At 50.8% G+C, this 24,324-nt stretch overlaps 1 protein-coding gene across 4 annotated transcripts in view; it reads left to right on the forward strand.

Annotated features, from left to right (window-relative positions):
- Window positions 1-243: 243 nt before the first annotated feature.
- The window catches only part of NWD1 (NACHT and WD repeat domain containing 1), a 73,836-nt gene continuing 49,755 nt past the window's right edge, over window positions 244-24,324 (forward strand). Inside the window, exons 1-7 of one of the 4 annotated variants that reach the window (XM_019416211.2) lie at window positions 247-669; window positions 2,556-2,747; window positions 2,886-2,920; window positions 7,162-7,247; window positions 8,623-8,739; window positions 14,288-14,585; window positions 20,424-21,696. In XM_019416211.2, coding sequence (XP_019271756.2) covers window positions 7,164-7,247; window positions 8,623-8,739; window positions 14,288-14,585; window positions 20,424-21,696 — 1,772 coding nt within the window. In that variant the 5' untranslated portion in view covers window positions 247-669; window positions 2,556-2,747; window positions 2,886-2,920; window positions 7,162-7,163. Of the gene's footprint in view, window positions 670-2,555; window positions 2,748-2,885; window positions 2,921-7,161; window positions 7,248-8,622; window positions 8,740-14,287; window positions 14,586-20,423; window positions 21,697-24,324 lie in introns of those variants that run through there. The other 3 variants (XM_053897047.1, XM_019416210.2, XM_019416217.2) reach the window with 3 other exon arrangements.

Consider the following 24,324-nt stretch of genomic DNA (forward strand, 5'->3'; position numbering starts at 1 on the left):
TCGTTTTTTTTTTTTTTTTTCATCAGTGGGACAGGATGATAATATCTGCTTCTCGGGCACACTGCCCACGCAAGATGCCAACCAGCTGGCACCTCATGGACCCTTAACAAATGGCCTCTGCTATGATGAGTGTATTCGCCCGGCACACAACGGTTAACCATCAAGGCTGGCTGAGTGCCCAGCTAAGCCAGGGCCCGAGAGCCACACAATTTCTTTCATTATCCCAGTTGCTGGGTGAATTGGCAGGGAGAGACCTGGGAAGTACCTAAGACAAAAGTTACTAGGATTGCCGGGGGCTTGTCTTCCGGGCAGTGCTGTGCCCAGAAAACTCTCTTCTCCAGCCTACTTCCTCAGAGGATTTTAAATCGGCCCTGCCACCACCAGCAAGAGTGAGAGGGAGGCCAGAGCTCCCGAGGAAAACCAGAAGGTAGGCACCACAAGGTGTCCCTCCTGGGGGAATCCAGGCTTGCTCGATTGCCTGCAGTGACTAATAGAAGTCAAGGAAGATGGACAGTTGTGGATGAGCCCGTTGATGTGACAGTTATTTAGTGAGCACCTGCCGTGTGCCAAGCATGCTGACCTTGGCAGACAAGTCTTTGCACTAATGGAACGCATGTTCTTATGGAGAGACAAGCAGTAAACAAGCAAGAAGAAACCTATCAGCTGGTGGTGAGTACCATGCAGAGAATTAAAATAGGGCAGTGGCAGGGGCGCCTGGGTGGCTCAGTCGGTGGCTCACTCAACGGTTGGTGAGTTCGAGCCCCACATCGGGCTCTGCGCTGTCAGCACAGAGCCTGCTTGGGATTCTCACTCCCTCTCTCTCTGCCTCTCCCCTGCTTATGTGCTCTCTCTTTGTCTCCCTCTCAAAATAAATAAATAAACATTTTAAAAAATAGGGTGTTGGCATTGGGAGTGACTTAGGGAGGGAGGTCACTGAGCAATGTGATGGTCAGGGAGAGCCTCTTAGGATGTGGCATGTAAGCTGAGGTGTGGGTGGCAAGAAAGGATTCAGATTGGGGAGTTCAGGCGCAGCATGTGCAAAGGCCCTGAGGCTGCAGTAAAGCTGGTTGTCTTAGACCAGGGGTTCTCAACTAAGCATGATTCTGCCCCCAAGTAGACATTGGCAATGTCTGGAGATATTTTTGATTGTGACAGCTTTGGCGGGGGGAGGGGGGCTGCTGCTGGTACCCACTGAGTAGAGGCCAGGATGTTCTCAACATCCTACAATGCACAGGATGGCCCCCACTGCAAAGAATGATCTGGCGCCAGATGCCAGTAGGGCTGACGTTGCAAAAGTCTGGGCTCCAGGAATAGAAAGAAAGCCTAGTGTGAGGGTCAAGGTCAAAACCTTCCAATACTCCTGTAGATGTGAGGAGGTGGTAAGTAAGGGCACAAGGCCATATGCTGGGGTGGGGTAGAGTCCAAGGGGCCTATTGGAGACCGAGATAAATGGAGGAAGGAACAGAGATTTGGGGGAGGCAAATTCAAGGTCAGGGGATTGGTGAGGAGGTGATAGGGACAAACCTAGATGGACCCTGGGGTCCAGAGCTGGGGCCTGGGTGAGGTCAGCAGAGTGCAACTAAATCAGAGGGCTTGGGTGGGTCATGGGAAGGTGGCTGGATGGCCAGGCTGGGTCTGAGGGTCCCTGGAGGAGAAGGGACCAGACCAACACTCACTCCCCGACCGGACCCTTCCAGGCTAGTGAAAAAGTTGTTACTCTCTCCTCAGTTTTCCTCATTTGTGAAATGGTGACAGTCAATTATGTTATAACATTTTTCAGGTCTGTGCAGGAAAAGTTAATTCAACAGGCCTGGGTTGTCCACATTCTGGACATGAAAGGTTTGGCCCTTGACCGGCTCCTAAGAAGTGGCCTCTAGGCCCTTGGAATGTCTTGCCTGATGGGGGTGTGTTTGTTCATCTGGGGCCTTGGAATATACCAGAGAGTCTGTGCTAATGATGCGATTTCTGGTGGGGGGCCTTGGGTCACGTGGTGCCAGCTCTGGAGGGGCTCTGGAGGTCAGCCATGTCTGTGTGACCGATGCCCAGTAAAAACCTGGGCACCTAGGCTCAGCTGAACTTCCCAGGCCGGCAACCCTCCGAGCCTGCTGTCACATGTCGTCGCCGTGAGAGTTAGGCGCCACTCTCACAGCCCTGCTGGGGGCGGACACTGGAGGCCCGGGCCTGGTGTCCCTTGGATGCTGCCCTGCACGCCTCTTTCCTTGGCTGACCTTGATCCGTGTCCTTTCATTGTGCTGCCCCATAACCATGAGAACAGCTTTTCCGAATTCTGTGAGTGCTTCTAGCAAACCCTCACATCTGAGGGTGGTCTCGGGGACCCCTGAAAGACAGACTCTTCTCCTAAGTGGACAAGGCAGAGAAGGGAAGTTGAGGCAGAGAGGAAAAGATACTGCAAAAGCTCCGGCTGTTTGGTTGAACCGATACCAGAATTTCTGAAACGCCCGTATGTAGAGCGGGGACTGGATGTTCAAGCACCCAAATGCCTTGCTCGCGTCGGGTGCATCACGGGTACGTTGGGCATTCGTTTTGCTTTTCAGGCGCATCACGCTTCCTTGTGTGCTATCCCGAGTGGACTGCCTCTCTCTCCTCACCCCAGCTCTCCTTCGAGTAGCTGTCACTCCCACTTCACGGATGGTGCGGCCAGTGTCCCAGGAAAGAGGCCACTTGCTTAACTTCTCCAGGACAGCGATGGACGGACGAGCATTCCCACCAGACCCATGGACTCCCAGGTATACGTTCCTTCTGCCTGTGGTTTGTTAATATCGAGAGGTGGGTGGGCAGGACTCAGATCACCAGGGCGTTTTCAATAATGAGAAGGTCTTTCCCTGGTCCTAGAGGCCATGTTTTTGGTTAATCTTTCCCCCCAGCTTTATTGACAGATAATCAGCGTATATAACACCGTGTAAGTTTAAGGTGCCCGACGTGTTGATTTTGATGCACTTGTATCTTGCACGATGGTTACCGCAGTAACGTTAGGTAACACCTCCAGCATGCACATAATTACTGTTTCTTTTTAGTGGTGAGCACCTTCAAGACCCATGCTGTTGGCAACTTTCAAGTATATAATACAGTATTATTAACTGTAATCACCGTGCTGTGCATTAGATTCCCTAGGTTGGTCTTCTTCATCTTCTAACTGGAAGTTTGTAATCTTTTGACGGACAGCACCCCATTCCCCCCACCCCCTTTCCCTCGTAACCGTCTCTCTGTTTCTGGGAGTTTGGCTTTTTTTAGATTCCACATAGAAGTGAGATCTTACGGCACTTGTCTTTCTCTGTCTGGCTTATTTCACTTAGCACAACGCCCTCAAGGTCTATTCACATGTTGTCACAAGCGGTGGGTTTTTTTTTTTTTTTTTATTATTTCAAAGAGCACATCTCAGTTTGATATGGGCCGGTCCTGAGCCGCCCCTGGAGACGTGCTAGTCTCCCTTCTTATCTGCGAGAGCTGTCTCCACGCCTCCCGCAGGCGAGGAGATCTGGCTAGAGTGGATTTAAAGCTGATTTCTCAGGTTCTCGGCCCTGCTGACGTTGGGGGAACGGATCCTTTTCTCTGGCGGGGGCTGTCGTGTGCCTTCTATCTAGGGTGCTGAGCGACGTCCCTCATCTCTACCCACTGGGCACCAGCAGCCCCCGCCTCCCCCCGGCCGTGACAACCAAAATGTCTCCAGGCATTGCAAGTGTCTCCTGAGAAGCAGAATATTCCCCAGTTGAGAACTGCTTGTTTAAGCGGTACACCAAGCGCCCGGACCTCTTTGGAGGGGACAGTGAGCACAGGATGAGGTGGAGGTTCCACTCAGTGTGTGACCTTCTGGCCTGACCAGCCAGGACCGGCAGGGCTCCCAGCCCCTGACAGTTTCCCTCTGCACACCTGGGCCCAGGCTCAACTTTCACGGAGGCCCAGGGGACCTAGGTGTTCCAGAGGCTGGCTGGTCCCCAGGTCCCCATGCTGGGCTCCAGGAAACCATAGTTGCTGTGGTGACTGCTGAGCTCTTGGGGTGAGGAACCAGCTGGTTGAGGGGCAAAAGATTCCAGTGCCTGGAGCAGCCAACCACATCCAGGGGCCGGCGTCTCCCCATTAGTGCTTGCAGACTGAGCAGAGGCGGCTTCAGCTCCCCGGGGGGGCCGGAGGGGACGGGGGGGGGGGGGTGCTGCGGGGCGCTGAGGGGGTGAGACCGATACCCCACTCCAGATGGCCCTGCCTGGCTGTCCTCCCAAGAAGGCCACCTGGCCTCCGGCTTGAAGTCTCTGAATCCCAGGCCCTTCCTGGGGAAGGGTCATCCAGGCAGACAGGCAGCATGAGTGTGGGTCCCCTCAGCCCGGGCACCCGCCGGCGGCTTCTCCAGGGTCTGGCAGGCCCCCTCCCGGCGCCTCGGTCCAGAAGTGTGGCCGTCTTCATCAGCACCGCGATCTCAGGTAAGGGGCCGGGAAAGGCTGGGGGGCTAGAGGCAAGCAGGTACTCTTGGGGAGGGGCGAGGTGGCCAGGGCCTGGCTCGAGGGCTCCTCTAGGAGACCTGGATAAGAATGCAGCCTGGCCGGCGGCCCACGTGGGAACCAATGAGAAGGAGCCTCCTAGACCCTCTGTTTCCTCCTCGATAATCCAGGCTGAGACCCTGACTTGACAGGCTTGCTCTGAGTGGCAAATCTTATTGCAACTAACATTTATGATGAAGGTATGACGCGCTATGTGCCAGGCTTCAAAAGCGTAAGAGGGGCGCCTGGGTGGCTCAGTCGGCTAAGCGTCCGACTTCGGCTCTGGTCACGATCTCGCGGTTCGAGGGTTCGAGCCCTGCGTCGGGCTCTGCGCGGACAGCTCAGTGCCTGGAGCCTGCTTTGGAGTCTGGGTCTCCCTCGCTCTCTGCCCCTCCCCATGTGCGCTCTGTGTCTCTCTCTCTCTCGAAAATAAACAAGCATTAAAAAAATCAGAAAAAAAATTAAAAGTGTAAGAGCCTTGCCACCGCCCCCAAGACTTGCATGACCCGACTCTCCTCACCTCCCGTCTTGATCTTATATGGCCCTTCCCCACACCCGCATGCTGTAGTCACGCTGGGCTCCAACGGGTCTTGGAACCCTTGAAGCCCCAGGCCCCATAAACCGGAGTCATTTCCGTGCTTATTTAACGGGTGACTTCTCTAAGCAGAGCCGCGAGCTCTGTGGGGGCAAAGACTACATAAAGTAGTGTGTTGGCAAATATTTAATAGCCCGTGCCCCCCCCCCCCCCCAAATCTAAACAAGACAACACGAAACGAAAAGCACCACCGATTTGTGCTGTCCGCCAGTTTCCATTGTGTGACTCCTCCCGCCAGGGTCAATTTCCAGCCGCCGCCGTGACTTCTCTGAACGCGGAGTCAGGCAGAGATGTGGCGGTCATTCGCCGTTCTCTAAGATTTCCCCGATACAAAATCAATAGCCAGGACCAAATGCAAGAACAGAGCTCACAGGCAAATGCCAAAAAATAATTAGGAAGTTCGTTAAGCGCCTGACCCCTGATTTCAGCTCAGGTCATGACCTCACGGCTGGTGAGTTCCAGCCCCGCGTCGGGCTCTGCGCTGAGCGGGTGCAGAGCCTGCTTGGGATTCTCTCTCTCTCTCTGCCCCCTCCCCCGCTTGCTCTCTATCTCTCCCTCAAAATAAATAAAAATAAACTTAAAAATTAGGAAGGGATGAGTTCTGAGGATTTGCCGTCTCTGCTCTTTCCATCGTAAGTTTAGATCATTGGATTTTTCATGATGGCCGCGTTAACGACTGGTTTACAAAGATTCTTGGAGATTTTAGCAGTCGCCCCCCGCACCCCTCAAGCCAGTAGGACTGCATCATCCATGTATGTCTTGCTTGTCACTGTGCCCCGGATGCTTAGCAAGGTTCTAAGCAGAAAGCAACTTCCTAATAAATCCTCTGTGGGCAGACGTAAATGACCCATGGAAAGGATTAGACAGGCACGGGAAGGGCATGGGGTAGGAGGCAGATCCAAGGCTGGCACCCAGGGATTGGGCAACCTCTTCATGCCAGTGGCTTTGGGAGCCCTTCCCTGAACACTCCAATGACCTCCCCCTGACCAGGTGGAGAGGACCAATGTTTCTTCAACATCTGTCTCGCACAAGGTGCTTTTAGTTGTAAGATTCAATAGCTTGACCAATGCCTACTAAGCACTTGGGTCGAGTGCTAAGAAACCAGCCATGACCAAGATGAGCAGAGGCGCTTGACTTTGGGCAGCTCGCAGCCTTGCAAGGTAGAAGCATCACCCCAGTTTTACAGAGCGGGAAACTGAGGATGGCCTGCCCCTTGGCATCAGACCGCACAGTGAAGTCAGGGGCACCGAAAGGTCTCAGGGTCCAGGTTTTACCCTCAGTAGGGCTGCCGGAGTCTAGCAAAAGCGAAAAACCAGGACACCAGTGAAATGTGCATTTCAGATACACCGTGAATAATCCTCCAGTGTAGGTATTTCCCAAATAGTGCGTGACATGGGACAGACTTAGGCTAACAGATTATTCGCTGTGTATCTGAAATGCAGATTCGACTGAGTTTATCACATGTGTACCTGTACCCAAACAGTGCAAGGAACAGGATATACTTGAGCTATTAAGTTTTTCACTGTTTACTGAAGTGCAAATTCAGCTGGGCATCCTGTATTTTATCTGGCGACCCCAGGCTAGGGGGACCAATCATTCTGGTTAGCGGAGACGGAGGGGTTTCCTGGGATGTGGGTTTTTTAGCACTAAGACCAGGAAAGCCCCTCTTTGGTTTGCCTCATGTCTATTATTATTATTTTTTAATGTTTCTTTATTTATTTTCAGAGAGAGAGACAGAGAGGGAGAGAGAGTGTGAACCGAGGAGGGGCAGAGAGAGATTGGGAGACAGAGAATCCCTCCCAGAGAGGGAGACAGGCTCCGCACTGTCAGCACCCAGAGCCCGACGCAGGGCTTGAACTCACGAACTACGAGATCATGACCTGAGCCAGAACCAAGAGTCGGCCGCGTAACCGACTGAGCCACCCAGGCGCCCCTGCCTCGCGCATTTTTGTATCTTTTAATTTGCCCCGTGGGGCCCCAGCCTTAGTGGGGGCAAACGAGGCTGAAAGCACAGCCGTGGGGCAAGAAAGCGTCCTGGGTTCCTCCCACTGATGTCTTCTGCGCTCTTCCTTGCAGATATGGACGCCGAGAGAGAAGCTCTACAGAGCACCGCCTACCCCAAAGTGCAGAACTTCTGCCAAAGGCACGGTCTGATGTTCGAGGTAATTGCCCCCTCCCTGCCTCAGTTTCCCCTGCCCTGAAATTAGGGAACAGAGCTGTGCCACCCAGGCTGCCACATAGGACCTTTTGCTCCAGGGAGCTCCACGCTGGTGATGCACCCCGTGGCAATGGAAGTCCTCTAAACGGGCAGGGGGAGGGATTGTAGCCACAGGCACCGTGGTTAGAGCAGGGGGTGTGGCAGTGCCCTGGGACCCTGCTCCCTGGGCATGTCCCTTTACTGCCTTTTGTTGTCGGTCTGCCCTGCCCTCCTGGCCCTCCCTGCGCTGGGACAGCTTCAGGGGGAGTCTAAGAAGACCGTGGGGTGTTTGGGAGGCACACGGGAGTGGGCTGGGCCTTTTTCGGAAGCAATAATGGTGTGCCTGCCAGGCACGGTCACCGCAGACCCCAGAGTCCCCTATGACTCTTAGCACCAATCCGGGGGTGGGAACATTGCTACTCACGTGTTACCAACAGAGCGTCTTTGGAGTTGACACTGACTCCTTGCCATTTGTGACAGCAATCCGTCACATCAAAGGCCCTCTCGATTATATATAAACACACCATGGTTTATATGTCACTAAGAAAGAAACAGTGCTGGGACTCTGCCTGCCGTGGATCATGAGACACAGCTCAATGGCAGAGGCTCTAAAAAGGAAAACATACATGCTGAGAACTGATGAAGGGCCTTTCATGTCCAGGCAGGTGCTATGCGACAAACGCTGTAAACAGCGTCGATGCCGGGGTGGGAGACAGCGGCCCGCAGCGCCGAAGGCTCTTGCCCAAGCCTGGTGGCTGACCCTTTTTCCCCTCTGCATTCAGCCACATTCAATACTAGTGTCCTTTTATCCTCGTGTTCCAGTTCGTTAGGAATTTCTGCGTCTTTCCCTCTGGCCAAAAGAAGTTAGGGACGAAGGGACATTCTGAGTCCCATTCCCCGCCCCCTTGCCTCCCTATCCCAGCCTTCTGCCGGCTCAGCTTTGCTACCCGAATTGAACCATTCCCCCCGGCTCCCCTCAGGCAAGCAGGCAAAAGTGGACCGCAAGCGTGCGGTTGCTAGGGAGATCCTGCCAAGTCCTATGTCGGCCAAACTAAATACCCTTCGTTGCAAAGAAAGTTCTGAGAACAAGTGTGGACATGTCCTCATGACTGGCCGGCCATCCTGCCGGATGCCCCCCATCTGGGTCCGTCTGATGTCTTTCTCCTGGTTACACTGGGGTTACGGGCTTCATTCAAGTTCTTTCAATTCGTACATCCCCCTTTGGGGTGAGACTGTCAAAAATTATTGAAAGAAACTTTATGCCTTTGTCAAAAGGAATTGAAAAACAAAACTCACCCACTCTGCCACCTCCCTGACAAACCCACGCTTGTGATCTCCAGGTTGTCGATCTCAGGTGGGGTATTCGGAACACTGAGGCCACTGAGCACATGACCACAGAACTCTGCTTGGAGGAACTCGACCGGTGTCGGAAAACATCCACAGGGCCGGCTTTTGTTGTGAGTCTCTTGGGAGGGATGGGTTGGTGCTTACTTCTCATTCCAGCAGCGGTATGTGGCCCCTGCTCACTAGCCAAACCCATCCGTGGAGGAGAGATGGTACTTCTGCTCTAGTACCCAATTTCCATAGCCTGCCCATGGCAGACATTGCTAACCGATCCCAGTACTCATCTTCCACAGAGCTAGCTGGGATGCAGACATTAGCAGCCAAGTGGAAGCAGCAGGTGAGTTGGAGAGCAGAGGGTTGGAGCCCAAAAGAACCTTGGGATTTGCTCTGGACCTTCCCCCCAGCTTTCCCAACTCATGCACTTTTTGCGTGTGGAACCTGGGGATCCTGGAAAACCATACAGAGGATGGAAACCCACAGGATGTCGGGAATTTTTTTCTCCTCTGTGCCTCATGGTGTTGGGAATGGCCTCTGGGGCGCCATCTAGAGCCTGCCTCTGGGAAAACTTCCTCCCGTGCTAGGTGGGGCCAATTTTTCCATGTTCCAGGGAATTTTCTCTCTACCCATCCCAACAGCACCCTCTCTGTCACTGAAATAAACCCCAGCTCACGATTAGTGGTTTAGGCTACAATCGGCAAATGTTATTCCACGGTCCTGATTTATCATACCAGCACGTTCCAGATACATTAAATGTGACATTTGAGCTCTCAAATCCTAGAGCAGGGGTCGGCCAACTATAGCCTAGGGGGCAAATCCGGCCCATTGCCTGCTTTTGTAAATAAAACTTTATTGGCGCGTAGCATCCAGGGCCGTTTTCCGGCTACGAACAGAGAGCTGAATACTTGTGACAGAGGCCACCTGGTCTGCAGAGCTGAAAAGATTGACTATCTGACCCTTTACAGAAAAAGTTTGTTGACCTCTGTCCTAAAAGGTAAAGAGGGAAAAAGTCTTGCCCAAGACATCTTAGTCACAAACAAGCTTTGAACAATTCCAAATAAAAAGAAAAATCCTCTGGAACCTCTCCTGGACATAAAGTAGAATGTAGGAGAGGGAGGTCCCCGTTATTAAAGCTGTTTTCTGGGGGCGCCTGGGTGGCTCAGTCAGTTAAGCAGCTGACTCTTGATCTCAGCTCAGGTCTTGATCTCAGGGTTGTGAGTTCAAACCTTACGATGGGCTCCATGTGAGCCTACTTAAAAAAAATAATTAAATACAATGAAATAAAAACTGTTTTCTAAAAAAAAAAGAGGTTAGAGTGGGAGAGAGCCAAAGCATTAGAGACTGTTAAAAACTGAGAACAAACTGAGGGTTGATGGGGGGTGGGAGGGAGGGCAGGGTGGGAGGGAGGGCAGGGTGGGTGGTGGGTATTGAGAAGGGCACCTTTTGGGATGAGCACTGGGTGTTGTATGGAAACCAATTTGACAGTAACTTTCATATATTAAAAAATAAAAAAAAAAAAAAAAAAAAAAAAAACTGTTTTCTAGGGAAATAAAGAGAAATGTATGAGAGCTGCTTGGCTTTAGAAGGGCACTGTCTAGGGCAATAACCATGATCCATCTGCCGCAAACTTTAAGGTGAAGAAATTAAAATTGGGGCACCTGGGTGGCTCAGTGGGTTAGGCGTCCGACTTCGGCCCCAAGCATGATCTCACAGTTCATGAGTTCGAGTCCCGCGTCAGGTTCTGTGCTGACAGCTCAGAGCCTGGAGCCTGCTTCCGATTCTGTGTCTCCTACTCTCTCTGCCCCTCCCCCACTCGCAGTCTGTCTCTCTCTCTCTCTCTCTCTCTCTCAAAAATAAATATTCAGGGGCGCCTGGGTGGCTCAGTCGGTTGGGCGGCCGACTTCTGCTCAGGTCATGATCTCGCGGTCGGTGAGTTCGAGCCCCGCGTCGGGCTCTGTGCTGATAGCTCGGAGCCTGGAGCCTGTTTCAGATTCTGTGTTTCCCTCTCTCTGACCCTCCCCCATTCATGCTCGGTCTCTCTCTGTCTCAAAAATAAATAAACGTTAAAAAAAAATAAATTAAAAAAAATAATAAATAAATATTAAAAAAAAAAGAAATTAAAATTGAGTTGAATTAAAATTTCAGTTCCTCAGTCCCACTGGCCACGTTGCAGTGGCTTAGTAGCCACATGTGGTGGCTGGCCACCATATGGGACAACACAGAGGAGCATACTTCCAACATTGCCGGAGTTTCTAGAGTTGCCTTAGAGATTCGATCTCCCTAAAAGAAACTAAGTAAGACCTGGCCGACACATATGAGAAGCTTTCTTTATTATGTGTTAAGTTTCATATGGACGGTGTGGCTTGCATTTTCAATCTTTTGCTCTATACCTTTCTTTGTATGTTGGTTCTGCTTTTTTTTTTCTTCTCCTGTTTTATTGAGATATTTTCTGCCATCCAGCATTGTGTAAGTTTCAGACGTACAGCGTTAATGACTTGACTTACACAAATTGTAAAATGATGACCATAATAAGTTTAATTAATATCCATCATCTTATATAGATACGAAAAAAGAAAAAGAAAAAATGGTTTATTTATCCTTGTGATGAGAACTTGTAGGATCTACTCTCTTAGCAACTTTCTTTTTTTTCAATTTTTTAAATTAAAAAAAGTTTTTTAATGTTTATTTTTGAGAGAGAGAGAGAGAGAGACAGAGAGAGAGAGAGAATGAGCGTGGGGAAGGGGCAGAGAGAGAGGGAGACAGAATCTGAAGCAGTCTCCAGGCTCTGAGCTGTCAGCAGAGCCCGATGCAGGGCTTGAACTCACGAGCTGTGAGATCATGACCTGAGCCGAAGTCGGACGCTTAACCGACTGAGCCACCCGGGCGCCCCTCTTAGCAATTTCCAAACACACGTGCCGCAGTGTTAAGTATGGTCCTCAGGCTGTTCATTGCATCCCTGCTGCTTGTTTACCTTATAACCGGAAGTCTGTGCCCTTCGAGTCCCGATGCTTTAATTATCGTTGCTTAAAATGCATCCTAGTGTTTGGAGGCCTCTACCTTCCCTCTTCATACATTCCCCACCCTCCACCAATCTTCCAATTTCGTTTTCCAAATGAGCCTGATGATTGATCATTTTGTGGCATTTCAAAAAAAAAAAAAAGAAAAGAAAAACTTTTTTTTTTTTTCCTAAAGAGAAATGGGCGATGGGGGCAAAAAGAACTCCAGGAGGAATTCGATTTTGCAACCCCAGGTGCAGGCAGTAAAAGCACAACGCAGCTTCCAGGTGGCATGGGGGACGGGATGATGATCCCTGAGCTTTCCCCAGGCCCAACCGGCCTAGGGACCTTGCTCGTCCTTCCAGAAGGGATCCTTGGGCCGCCGGGGTGACCTCTACCCACTTCTGGCTTTCCTCCCAAACTGAGCATCTCCCCTCTGTCACCCAAGGGTCACGGCATCGTTCTCCTTCAGTAGCTTCGCATGGGGGTCTTCCCGTGGAGATCAGGGCTGCACCAGGGGCCCCTGGAGAGGTGTCTCTCTAGTAAATAAGTCATTAGGCAGCACGAATAGCAGGAGTCAACTCCCCGTGGTACTTGCTTTAGAGGCTTAGTTCTCCTGGGCCACCAGCAGCTCCAGCACAGCAGCTCCGGAGAGCTGCTCCTGGTAGGTCCTGGCCTTTTTCCTTCAAGCTCTTCCTGTTCTGACTCTGGTCCCTCAGGCAGGAGAATTTTCCACCCTCTGCCTCTTTCCTAGGATTGGTGGTTTGTGGCTGGCCGGCTTCTCCAACTTCTCTCACTGCTCCAAGGCTGGCACTGCGGGAAAGTCCCTTGGAGAGTGGGCTCCTGTTCAACCTCCCTCCATCACAGACTCCATTTATCCAGGTTTCCTGGGTGCACATGCCTGGAATATCCTGGTACAACTCAGTGAAGAGGGGAGGGGTGATTGCTTCCATTTTATGATGAGGAAACTCAAGACTCGAGGCTCGAGGTCCTAGGCCTCCTCTAGCCTAATTCTCTAGCATTCCAGTTTGCACCTTCTGTTGAGGCAGAAAGAGGGGCTCCTGGGGTTCTCAGCATTCGGACCAAAGTCTTAGGGCCACATCACTCCCCACAAAATCTTGCCCACGGGGATGGCCTTATGTTTTACCACTGCCCCTCTTTGTTGGTATTTCAAGTACCTCCCCAACCCCAGCTTTCCTTCTCTGGGCTCTTTACCACACTTCCTGCCACAGGGCCTTTGCACATGCTGTTCCCTCTGGTTGCAAGGTGCTCTGCCCAGCGCACTCTTCCTTGTGTCTTGCTCTGCAACTCAATCCTGAATTCTAAATAAAGACAGGATCCACCCTGCACGCTTGAGACCCATCTGCCCCCAGGACCACATCATAGCATGAGATTTGGGGCAGGGACGACGGAGATCTTAGCTTTTGTCACGGCTCTATTTCTGGGGCAAGCCAGGGCCAACCTATAAGAAGCTGTAGTTTTCTCTCCTTCTGCCTGTCTCTTATAAGGACTCCTGGAGTCGCACTTGGGGCCCCGGTAACCCAGGAAAATCGCCCCAGCTCAAAATCCTCAACTTACTCACATCTACAAAGCCCTTTGTGTTCGCCATCGTCCTCCAGACAAATGGAACCGATAGGATATAGAGAGACACACATAAGAGGAGATTTATCAGAACTGGCTCACACTGTCGTGGAGGCCAAGAAGTCCCGCCATCTGCCATCTGCAAGCTGGCGAACCAGAAAAGCAGGCGGCGTAATTCAGTTGTCGGCCCGCGGCCTGAGAATCAGGGGGCTGAAGATTCCAAGTCCTGATCTGAGTCCAAAGGCATGAGAACCAATGTCTACGGGCAGGGGAAGAAGGATGTCTCAGCTCAGGCAGAGAGAGGGAAACCTTTCCTCCTTTTTTTTTTTTTTTTTTTTTTTTGTCATATTTGGGCCCTTGGTGGACGGGATGAGGTGTTGGGGACGGCCATCTGTTTCGCCCGTTTCACCAATTCAGTCTCCTCCAGAGACACCACCCCGGACACACTCAGAAATCGTATTTGACCAGCTATCTGGGTATCCCTTAGCCCAGTCAAACTGACACCTGAAATTAACCATCACAGCCCTTTTCCATACAAGGTGCATTCACGGGGTCCAGGGATTAGGGTTGGATATCTTTGGGGGCCGTTGTTTAGCTCCCACAGAGGGTTTTCTTTCTTTTTTTATGTTTATTCATTCATTTTGAGAGAGAGAGAAAGAGTGTGTGAGCGGGAGAGAGGCAGAGAGAGAGGGAGCGAGAGAGAGAATCGCAAGCAGCCTCTATGCTGTCAGTGCAGAGCCTGACACGGGGCTCGGTCCCACAAACCGTGAGATCATGACCTGAGCCGAAATCAAGAGTTGGGTGCTTAACCGACTGAGCCACCCGGGCACCCCCCACAGAGGGTTCTCCAGGCAAAAGATTCCATGATGGCTGACACGGGATCAGATTCAAAATTTACCTGCTGGATGTCCCACGTCTCAGGTACCCTCACATGCAGGTGCTCTAAGGCTCTGCCTGCACCTCTTACTGGACTTATCGCCGTGGCACCACAGCCAGGCCCATCTTGGGGGGCTCAGTGTGTCTCACCCAGGGCCACCGAGCTAAGTGCCCATGCGGAGGGTTGAACGCGTGCCCCTCTCTCTGCCAGGCCCTTCTCGGTGACCAGTACGGCCCCTGTCCAGTCCCCACGCTGATCGAGGAGAAGGAGTGGGAGGCTCTGAGGGCCCAGCTGACCTCCAAGCCACGCGACCTGGAGTTGGTAGCTCAACACTTCCGGAGGGACGAGAACGCTGTGCCCCCCGCCTACCTGCTGCAGGCCCTGGGCACCTCGGAGGCCTGTGGGCCCGAAGAGGCCACGCTGACCTCAGTGCTACGCTCTGGAGCCCAGGAGGCCCGGAGGCTGGGCCTCATCACCCAGGAGCAGTGGCATCGCTATTGCTGGTCAGGTGAGGCCACTGGGACGCCCCCTCAGGGTCCACAGGAGATGCCCCATGTTCAAACTCGCTCATTGCATACTGTCCCAACACCACAGCCCGTACCTCTGTAAATGTCAAACCAGCCTAACTCCTGGATCCCTGGTTCTGGAAGGGGTTATTTGACTGATCCAAGAGTGCAGCCATGTTCTGGTTAATTCTCTGCCTCTTAGGACCCTCCTTTCCTCTCCTCCTCCAGCTCCTTCTCCCAGGGAGGCTCCTGGCCCTGGGGGAAGGCTTCTGAAATGACTTGCTATCCTGGTCTGTCCGAGACTTTCAGGGCTGAACCCAGATAGTCCTGAAGATGTGAAACTGTGGGTCACCTAATTTTAGCCCAAGAGCCAGCCCCTGCTGGGGAGACTGGGTCCTCCAGCCTCCCTACACCTGCCTCAGAGCTGGAAACCGAGGCACAGGAAGGGGTCTCCTTTGCCTGAGGTGGGGGATAGGGATTTGACCCAAGTCTATCACTCCGCTCCCGGTTGGCCCCTTACTTCTCACCTCTAGCCTCCACCTCTGGTTCTTCTATACTCTGCACTGGCTACCAGGAAGGTTTTTGTAAAAATGTAACGTTTTTACAAGCCATTTCCCGCTGTTTGCTGTCAGCAAGAAACAGGTTTTTTTATCATTCACGGGTCAGATGTGTCCATTTACAGCACCACGACTATTAAGCATGTCAATTTCTCGTACTAAAAATATTAAAAACATGAACTCATTTTATCCACATATTAAATATATGGATTTAGGGGCGCCCGGGTGGCCCAGTCGGTTGAGCGTCCGACTTCGGCTCAGGTCACGATCTCGCGGTCTGTGGGTTCGAGCCCCACGTCGGGCTCTGTGCTGACGGCTCGGAGCCTGGAGCCTGCTTCCGATTCTGTGTCTCCCTCTCTCTCTGCCCCTCCCCCGCTCATGCTCTGTCTCTCTCTCTCTCAAAAATAAATAAAACATTAAAAAAATTTAAATATGTGGAATTATATCATGAACATATTAAATATATTGATTTGTTTACATATATTGAATATAGTAATTTATGTTAACAGTATTTTAATTTTACTAAACTCTATTGATGACAATATATTATATTAATTCTAGTAATGACATGTCCATTTTTAAAAATAAACTTTTTTTTAAGTTTATTTATTTATTTCAAAAGAGAGAGAGAGAGTCAGGTAGGGGCAGGGAGAGAGGAGGAAAGAGAACCCCAAGCAGCCTCCATGCTGTCAGTGCAGAGCCCCCCATGCAGGGTTCAAACCCACGAGCCGAGATCGTGACCTGAGCTGAGATCAAGGGTCGGACACTTAACCAACTGAGCCATGCAGGCGCCCCTTGAAAATAAACTTTTAATATGGGTGTAATTTTAGATTTTCAGGAAAATTACAGTGTTATGAAGCTACAAAAATAGTACAGGGTCTCTGCATGTTCTTCACACAGATAAGTTAACATCTTATGTGACCACAGTACATTTGCAGGAACTAAGAAGTTAACATCGGTACATGACGATTAGCTAGTCTCCAGACTTTATGTAGATTTCCTCAGTTTTCCCATTAATGTTTTTCTGTCCCAGGATCCCATCCAGGGACACGTGCCACATGTCAGTTTCCTCTGGACTGTGACAGTTTCTCAGCCTTTCCTTGTTTTGGATGACCTTGACCATTGTGAGGAGCGCTGGCCACATCTTTTGCAGAATGCCCCTCAATCTGGGCTTGTCTGGTGTTTTCTTGTGGTTAGACGGGGGCTATCGGTTTCTGGAAGGAAACCTATCCCCCTATCCCATCGTATCAGGGGTACCTGATGCCCACCTGACATCACAGGTAATGCTAACCTGATACTTTAGTTAAAACTAACAATGACGTATCAATTTTGAATACACCATTTATGTGAATAATAATGTTAATGGCTACTGTTTATTGAGCACTTACTGTGTGGCTATCGCTTGCTTTATGACTCAAAGACAAATACGCTAATTGCTTTCATAGAGATATCTGCCATTGGGACTGTAATCTGCGTCTGGGGTCTCTGCTTCGGGGTGGGCCCGGACTTGCAGTTCAGCCTTGTCCTTTCCCAGCTGTATCGACTTCTAGCAGGTTCGCAGCCTCAGTTTCCTCATCTGTAAAATGGAACTAGTCAGAGGTAGTACATTACAGAGCTGTGGTGGGGATCTTGTCCCCTGGTCTCGCCCCAGCCATGATCTCATTCAGTCAAACCTAGCCCCTTAAGAATTTCCACTTGAGGGGTGGGTGCCTGGGCGGCTCAGTCGGTTAAGCGTCCAACTCTCGGTTTTCAGCTCAGGTCATGATCTCGTAGCTCGTGAGATGGAGCCCTGCATCTGGCTCTGTGCTCACAGCTCAGAGCCTGCTTGGGATTCTCTCTCTCTCACTCTCTCTTCCTTTCCCCCCACTTGTGCTCTCCCTCCCTTCAAAATAAATAAACATTAAAAAAATTTTTTTAAGGAATCTCCGCTTGAAAGAACAAATAGAAACTCCTTGAAAAGTAGCAGAAATCACAAATGCATGTTCGCACCAGCGTCTTCCCAGCATATTTCCAGGCACCTTGCGCAGCTTTCCTCTTTCCATCTTTTTTATTTTGAAAGTAGAGAGCCACAGGAAGTTGCAAAAAAAAAAAAAGGCAGGAAGTAGCTCCCTGGATCCTTTACCCAGTTTCCCCCAAAGTTAACACTTTGCAAAACTAAGGTACAATATGACGACCAAGAAGTGGACATTTTGACAACCAGAAAAAGCATCACTTTTACAGACGTGCATTTATGCGTATGCACGTGTGCACATGTCTTTTGTCCTAAGAAATTATATCACCCGTGTAGCTTTGAGTACCTGCCCCAGTCAATACTCAGGACTGTTTCCTCACTGCAAAGGTCCCTCCCACTACCATTTGATTTATTGTTACTTGTTTAAGCTGATTTATTTATTAGTTTTTAAGTGTTTATTTATTTTTGAGAGACACAGAGGGACAGAGAGAGAGGGAGACACAGAATCCAAAGCAGGCTCCAGGCTCTGAGCTGTCGGCACGGAGATGACGCGGGGCTCGAACTCATGAGCCGTGAGATCGTGACCCACGCCGAAATCAAGAGTTGGACTCTCACCCGACTGAGCCACCCCGCCTCCGCCACTACCCCTTCTAGAATCACACTCGCCCCTCCCCTCAACCCCCAGCCCCTGGCAACCGCTAATCCATTTCTGTCTCTATAATTTGTCACTTCATCGGTGTTAGAGAATGGGATCACACAGCCCACAGCCTGTTGAGATTGGCTTTGTTGCTTTAGCGTAAGGTGCTCAGCTTTCCAATTATTTCAGAGAAATTCCTGACAACAGCCTCATCAAGGGTAAGCTAGTGCATCCACGTTACAGGTGAGGTGCCATGAGTTGACCAAGGTCACACAGCCCACAGGTGGCACAGCAGACGGTCTGGGATTGACTGCTGCTGAAATGTGTCCCAGAAGGATCCCATTTCCGGACTGGTAGTTGCCTTTGCCCCTGACCTCCATTCACAGGGCTGAGGGGAGAAGGGAGTGGTGTCCCTCCAAGGAGGACTTTTGAGTGGCTCTTGTCTCTGGCTCTGAGACTGCGTCCTGTCTCCAAGGGCCTGACTCACTCAGCTGCAGAGACCTGGGAGCCTCTGCTGAGCCCAAGGCGGCTTAAAAAATAACTCCTCGGGTCTGAGTGCAGTTTCAAAACAACGGCCTCCAAGGAGAAATCAGTGTCTGCTCTTGGCTCTGGAAAATACGGGTCCTGGGGCAGCTGCTGCAAGCTCTGGGACCGGGGTTGGCAAACCATGGCCCAAAGGCAAAATTTGGCCCGCCCACTTGTTTTTGTAAATAAAGTTTTATTGGAACACACTCAACTTAGTTTCTGCATGTCGACGTGGCTGTTTTCACATTACAACAGCAGAGTGGAATCGTCCCAGCAGAGGCCATCCGACCTGTGAAGCCTAAAATATTTACTCTCTGACCCTTTACAGGAAAGCATGCTGACCTTTGCTCTCAGCCTCCCGGCTCATGAAAAACTTTCTCTCTGGCCTCCGTGGCTTTGCAGCAGCTTTCTGAAGCCTCAAATGCCCTGCCTGCCCCTCTCGGCCCAGGATAGACGGATATTCTCATTTGTCAGTCTATCCGTTACGTGTCCATTTTTTCACTAAGATTGGAATACCACTCCACAAAGGCAACGGAGACCTTTATGCATTTTCCTCACTGCGAGACGCCCCGGCATGGACAGTAGAGGCTGACACAAGTGGGAGCTCCCGAAATGTTTGTTGAATGAATGTGGGATGGAGGCACCCACAACTGACAACATTGGATTCTTTTGATTGACGTGAAAGTCACGTAGCACGAAATTAACCATTTTATTTATTTTTTTTTAATTTTTTTTTAACGTTTATTTATTTTTGAGACAGAGAGAGACAGAGCATGAACGGGGGAGGGTCAGAGAGAGAGAGACACAGAATCGGAAACAGGCTCCAGGCTCCGAGCTGTCAGCACAGAGCCCGACGTGGGGCTCGAACTCACGGACCGCGAGATCGTGACCTGGCTGAAGTCGGACGCTTAACCGACTGCGCCACCCAGGCGCCCCACCGAAATTAACCATTTTAAAGTGAACAATTCAGTGCCTTCATAATATTGTGCAAGCACTACCTCTGTCTAGTTCCAGAACATTTCCATCACCCCCAAAGAAACTCCGTATTCATTAACGATCACTCGCTATCCCCTTCCCCCAGCCCCCCCGGCAACCACCAGTCTGCCTTCTGTCTCCAGGATTTGTCTGTTCTGGACGTTTCATCTAAATGGGATTACACAACAGGTGGCCTTTTGCGTCTGGCTTCTGTTGCTCAACACCATGTTTTCAAGGTTCATCCGAATCAGTGGTTCATTCCTTTCCATGGCTGAGTAAGAGTCAATTGTATGGATGGATCACACTTTGTTTATCCATTCATCAATTTGACGGGCCTTTGGGTGGTTTCCACCTTTTGGCCACTGTGAATAATATTGCTGTGAGCATGGGTGTACATGTGCCTGTTTGTGTTTTCAGCTCTTTTGGGTCTCTACACAGGAGTGGGATTCCTACAGAAACCCCATATTTAACTTTTTGAGTTTGATGGTATTGTTTTATAGTCGGGCCACTGGTCACATACGGTCTCTGTGCTGCCTACACCAAGGTTTCTTTGATTAATAATGACTAAATCAGGGACACCTGAGTGGCTCAGTCGGTTAAGTGTCTGACTTCAGCTCGGGTCACGATCTCACGGTTTGTGAGTTTGAGCCCCACATCGGGCTCTGTGCTGACAGCTCGGAGCCTGGAGTCTGCTTCCGATTCTGTGTCTCCCTCTCTCTGCCCCTCCCCTGCTCCTGCCCTCTCTCTCTCTCAAAAATAAATAAACAACAACAACAAAAATAACGACTAAATCAGCGCTATTCTTGGTGCGAGCCCCGGACCAGCAGTCTTAGCATCACCTGGGAGCTTTTTGGAAATGTGAGCTCGTGGGCCCCACCTGAACCTGCTGAATCAGAACTTCTGGAGGCAGACCCCAGCCGTATGGGTTTTTTGAGCCCCCGGGAGACTTTGGCAGACTATAGTCCTCTGGCCGAATGTGGCCCACTGCTTGTCTTTGTAAATAAAGTTTTATTGGAACACATTTGAGGGCATTAGTAACCATATTATCTATGGTTACGCCAGGTGACTCTGGCACACGTTAAGTGTGAGAATCAATATCCGTGCCCCCTGAATATGTCTCTCAAGTGTCTCCACTCAGGCCAGCTGATCGCACAATGATGACCATGCTCTCTTCCCATCTCCCCCGCTTTTTCAGTCATCGAGTGGGAGATAGACCGGGGCCTGTTGAGCTTGACGGATGGAGACCGGGGGGCAACCATCTTCTTGAGAGAGATCCAAGACCTCAACAAACACATCCTGGAAGACTGCGCCCTCAAGATGGTGGACCGGCTCCCAGATGGCTGCCTGGACACAGACGCCCAGAACCTTCTCCGTGGCCTCAAAGGACGCATTGCCGACGTGCAACCGGGAGTTCTCAGGGCTCACCACCTGCCGTGGAGCCGAGACCTGGTGAACCCTAAAAACAAGGCTCATGCTCGGTACCTGAGGGAGCTGGGCGAGCAGTTTGCGGCCAGGGCTAGCCACCAGGTCCTGGAGCACCTCCGGGAGCTGGAGGCGGGCAGGCAGGAGTTGGCGTGGCTCTACCAGGAGATCCGCCACCACCTGGGGCTGAGTGCCGAGGCCAATCGGACTTTCTGTGGGCGCCAGGAGCTCCTGGCCCAGCTGGGGCAGCGGCTTCAGCAGAGCGACAGCCACCCCCACTCTCCCCTGGTGCTCTTTGGACCCCCAGGCATCGGAAAGACAGCTCTGATGTGCAAACTGGCAGAACAAATGCCAGGCCTGCTTGGCCGCAAGACGGTGACCGTCCTGCGGCTTCTGGGAGCGTCACAGATGAGCTCCGACGCCCGAGGCCTGCTCCAGAGCATCTGCGCCCAGGTGTGCCTGGCCTACGGGTTGCCCCTGCCCCCTGCCCAGGTCCTGGAGGCCCACGCCAGGGTGGTCCAGTTTTTCCACACCCTCCTCCACACCGTCTCCTGCCGCAACTTCGAGTCCCTTGTGATCCTGTTGGATTCCATGGACGATGTGCATTCCATCTGCCGCGCCCGGAGGGTCCCCTGGCTGCCTCCCAAATGCCCCCCGAGGATCCACCTTATCCTCTCAGCCTGCTCAGGGCGGCGGGGGATTCTAGACACCGTGCGACAGACGCTGACGGACCCGGAGGCCTACTGGGAGGTGAAACCCCTCTCCGGAAACCAAGGGCAAGAGATGATCCAGCTCCTGCTGGCCGCCTCCAGGAGGACGCTGAGCCCAGGGCAGAGGGAACTGCTCTGGGCCAGCCTCCCAGAGTGCGGGCACCCGGGGCGGCTGAGGCTGGCCTTCGAGGAGGCCCGGAAATGGGCCTCCTTCACCATACCTGCCCCCCTGGCCTCCACTGCCAAGGAAGCCATGCACCAACTGTGTGCCCGCCTGGAGCAGACACACGGGCAGGTCCTGGTGGCCCACGTGCTGGGCTACATCGCGTCTTCCCGGTAAGTCTCTGTTGTTTACGCCTTTGTTTAGTTATTGACACAGAATGCATGGCTTCTGATGGCTTAGAACAGATATTTGCTCCCGCACAGTTCCAGAGGCCAGAGTGTGAAGTCCAGGCGTCAGCAGGGCCGCGCCCCCTCTGAGGGCACCAGGGGAGAATCCGTTCTGGGCTCTTCTCTTAGTGCCTGGTGTTGCCAGCAAGCCGTGGCCTGTAGACGCATCGTGCCAACCTCTGCCTCCGCCTTCTCGGGGCCTCCTCCCTGGGTGTCTTTCTGTGTGACTTTTCCTCTCCTGTAAGGACACCACTCACGGGCTCAGGGCCCACTCTGATCTCGTACGACCGCACTGTATGTTCATTCCTTCTCTACAGACTGTTTTCAAATAAGGTCCTGTTCACGGGCTCTAGGTGGGCATGAACTTGGGGACACTCTTCAACCCAGCGCAATTCATGTATTAAAATGTTCACAGGTTTTTGGGGTTTTTTTAGTTTATTTATTTTGAGAGAGAGAGAGAGAGAGCATATGCATACACACGAGTGAGGGAGGGAGGGGCAGAGAGAAAGAGGGAAAGAGAGAATCCCAAGCAGGCTCTGTGCTGCCAGCATAGACCCCAATGTGGGGCTCGAACTCACCAACTGTGAGATCATGACTTGAGCCGAAACCAAGAGTTGGACACTCAACCAGTGGAGCCACTGAGGGGCCCCTAAAGTTCACTCTTGTAACGTGTACAAGAGTCCAGTGGCATTTAGGACATTCACAGTGTGGTGCGACCACTATCCATCTCCAGAACATTCCCACCACCTCAAAGGGAAACCCCACCCCCATTAGCGGTCACTCCCCAGCCCCAGCCCCTGGCAGCCACCTACCTGCTTCCTGTCTCCATGGATCTGCCTATGGTATTTCTTTTGTACGTTTTTACTTTGAAATACGTTGAAATTATAGACTGGTAGAGAAATTCCCGTAGTACAAAACAGTGCAAAAAATGCCCACACATCAGGGTTTCTCAGTCTTGGCACTGCTGATATTTGGGGCTGCATCATCGGTATGTGGGGGCCGTCCTATACACCATAGGAAGCGGCGCAGCATTCCCGGCCTTGACCTTGGATACTAGTAGTGCCCCCCAGCTGTGACAACCAAAAATGTCTCAGAGTATTGCCAAGAGTCCCCTGCAGGCAGAATAGGCCCTAGTTGAGAACTACTGCTGTATGCCCTTCCCCCAGAATCACAGATTTGCCACATCAGCTTTCTCTCTCCCTGTCTCCCTTCCTCTCTTCCTCTAGCTTACTATCTATCTATCATCTATCTATCTATCTGTCCATGTGTCTATCTATCTGTCCATGTGTCTATCTATCTGTCCATGTGTTTGTCTGTCTATCTATCTATCATCTATCTATCCGTCCATGTGTCTATCTATCCATCCATGTGTCTGTCTATCCGTCCATGTGTCTATCTATCTATCCGTCCATGTGTCTATCTATCTATCTATCCATGCATCTATCTATCTATCCATCCATCCATGTGTCTATCTATCCGTCCAAGTGTCTGTCTATCTATCTATCTATCTATCTATCTATCTATCTATCTATCCATCCATGTATCTATCCATGCAATGCATCTATCTATCTATCCATCCATCCATCCATGCGTCTATCTATCATCTATCTATCTATCCGTCCATGTGTCTATCTATCTATCTATCATCTATCTATCCGTCCATGCGTCTATCTATCCGTCCATGTATCTATCTATCTATCTATCTATCATCTATCTATCCGTTCATATGTCTATCTATCCATCCATGTATCTATCTATCCATGCAATGCATCTATCTATCTATCTATCCATCCATCCGTCCATGCGTCTATCTATCTATCATCTATCTATCCATCCATGTGTCTATCTATCTATCTCTCTATCATCTATCTATCCGTCCATGCATCTATCTATCTGTCCATGTATCTATCTATCTATCATCTATCTATCCGTCCATGTGTCTGTCTATCTATCCGTCCATGTGTCTATCTATCTATCTATCTATCTATCTATCCGTCCATGTGTCATCTATCTATCTATCTATCTACCTACCTATCTATCCATGCATCTATCTATCTATCTATCTATCTATCTATCCATGTGTGTCTATCTATCTATCCATCCATCCAGGCATCTATCATCTATCTATCTATCTATCTATCTATCTATCTATCTATCCATGCGTCTATCTATCTATCCATCCGTCCGTGTGTCTATCTATCCATCCATGTGTCTGTCTATCTATCTATCTATCTATCTATCTATCTATCTATCTATCTATCCATGTATCTATCTATCCATGCAATGCATCTATCTATCTATCTATCTATCTATCTATCTATCTATCCATGCATCTATCTATGCATCTATCTATCTATCTATCCGTACGTCTATCTATCATCTACCTATCTATCTATCTATCCCTCCGTGCATCTATCTATCCATCCCTCATGTGTCTATCTATCTATCTATCCATGTGTCTATCTCCCTATCTATCTATCTATCTATCTATCTATCTATCTATCTATCTATCTATTATATCTACCTATCTATCTATCTCAGTATCTAACTCAGTATCTATCTCCGTATCTATCT

The sequence above is a fragment of the Panthera pardus genome, unplaced genomic scaffold, assembly GCF_024362965.1.
Source record: "Panthera pardus isolate Hobbes unplaced genomic scaffold, ASM2436296v1 HiC_scaffold_8, whole genome shotgun sequence".
Lineage (NCBI taxonomy): Eukaryota > Metazoa > Chordata > Mammalia > Carnivora > Felidae > Panthera > Panthera pardus.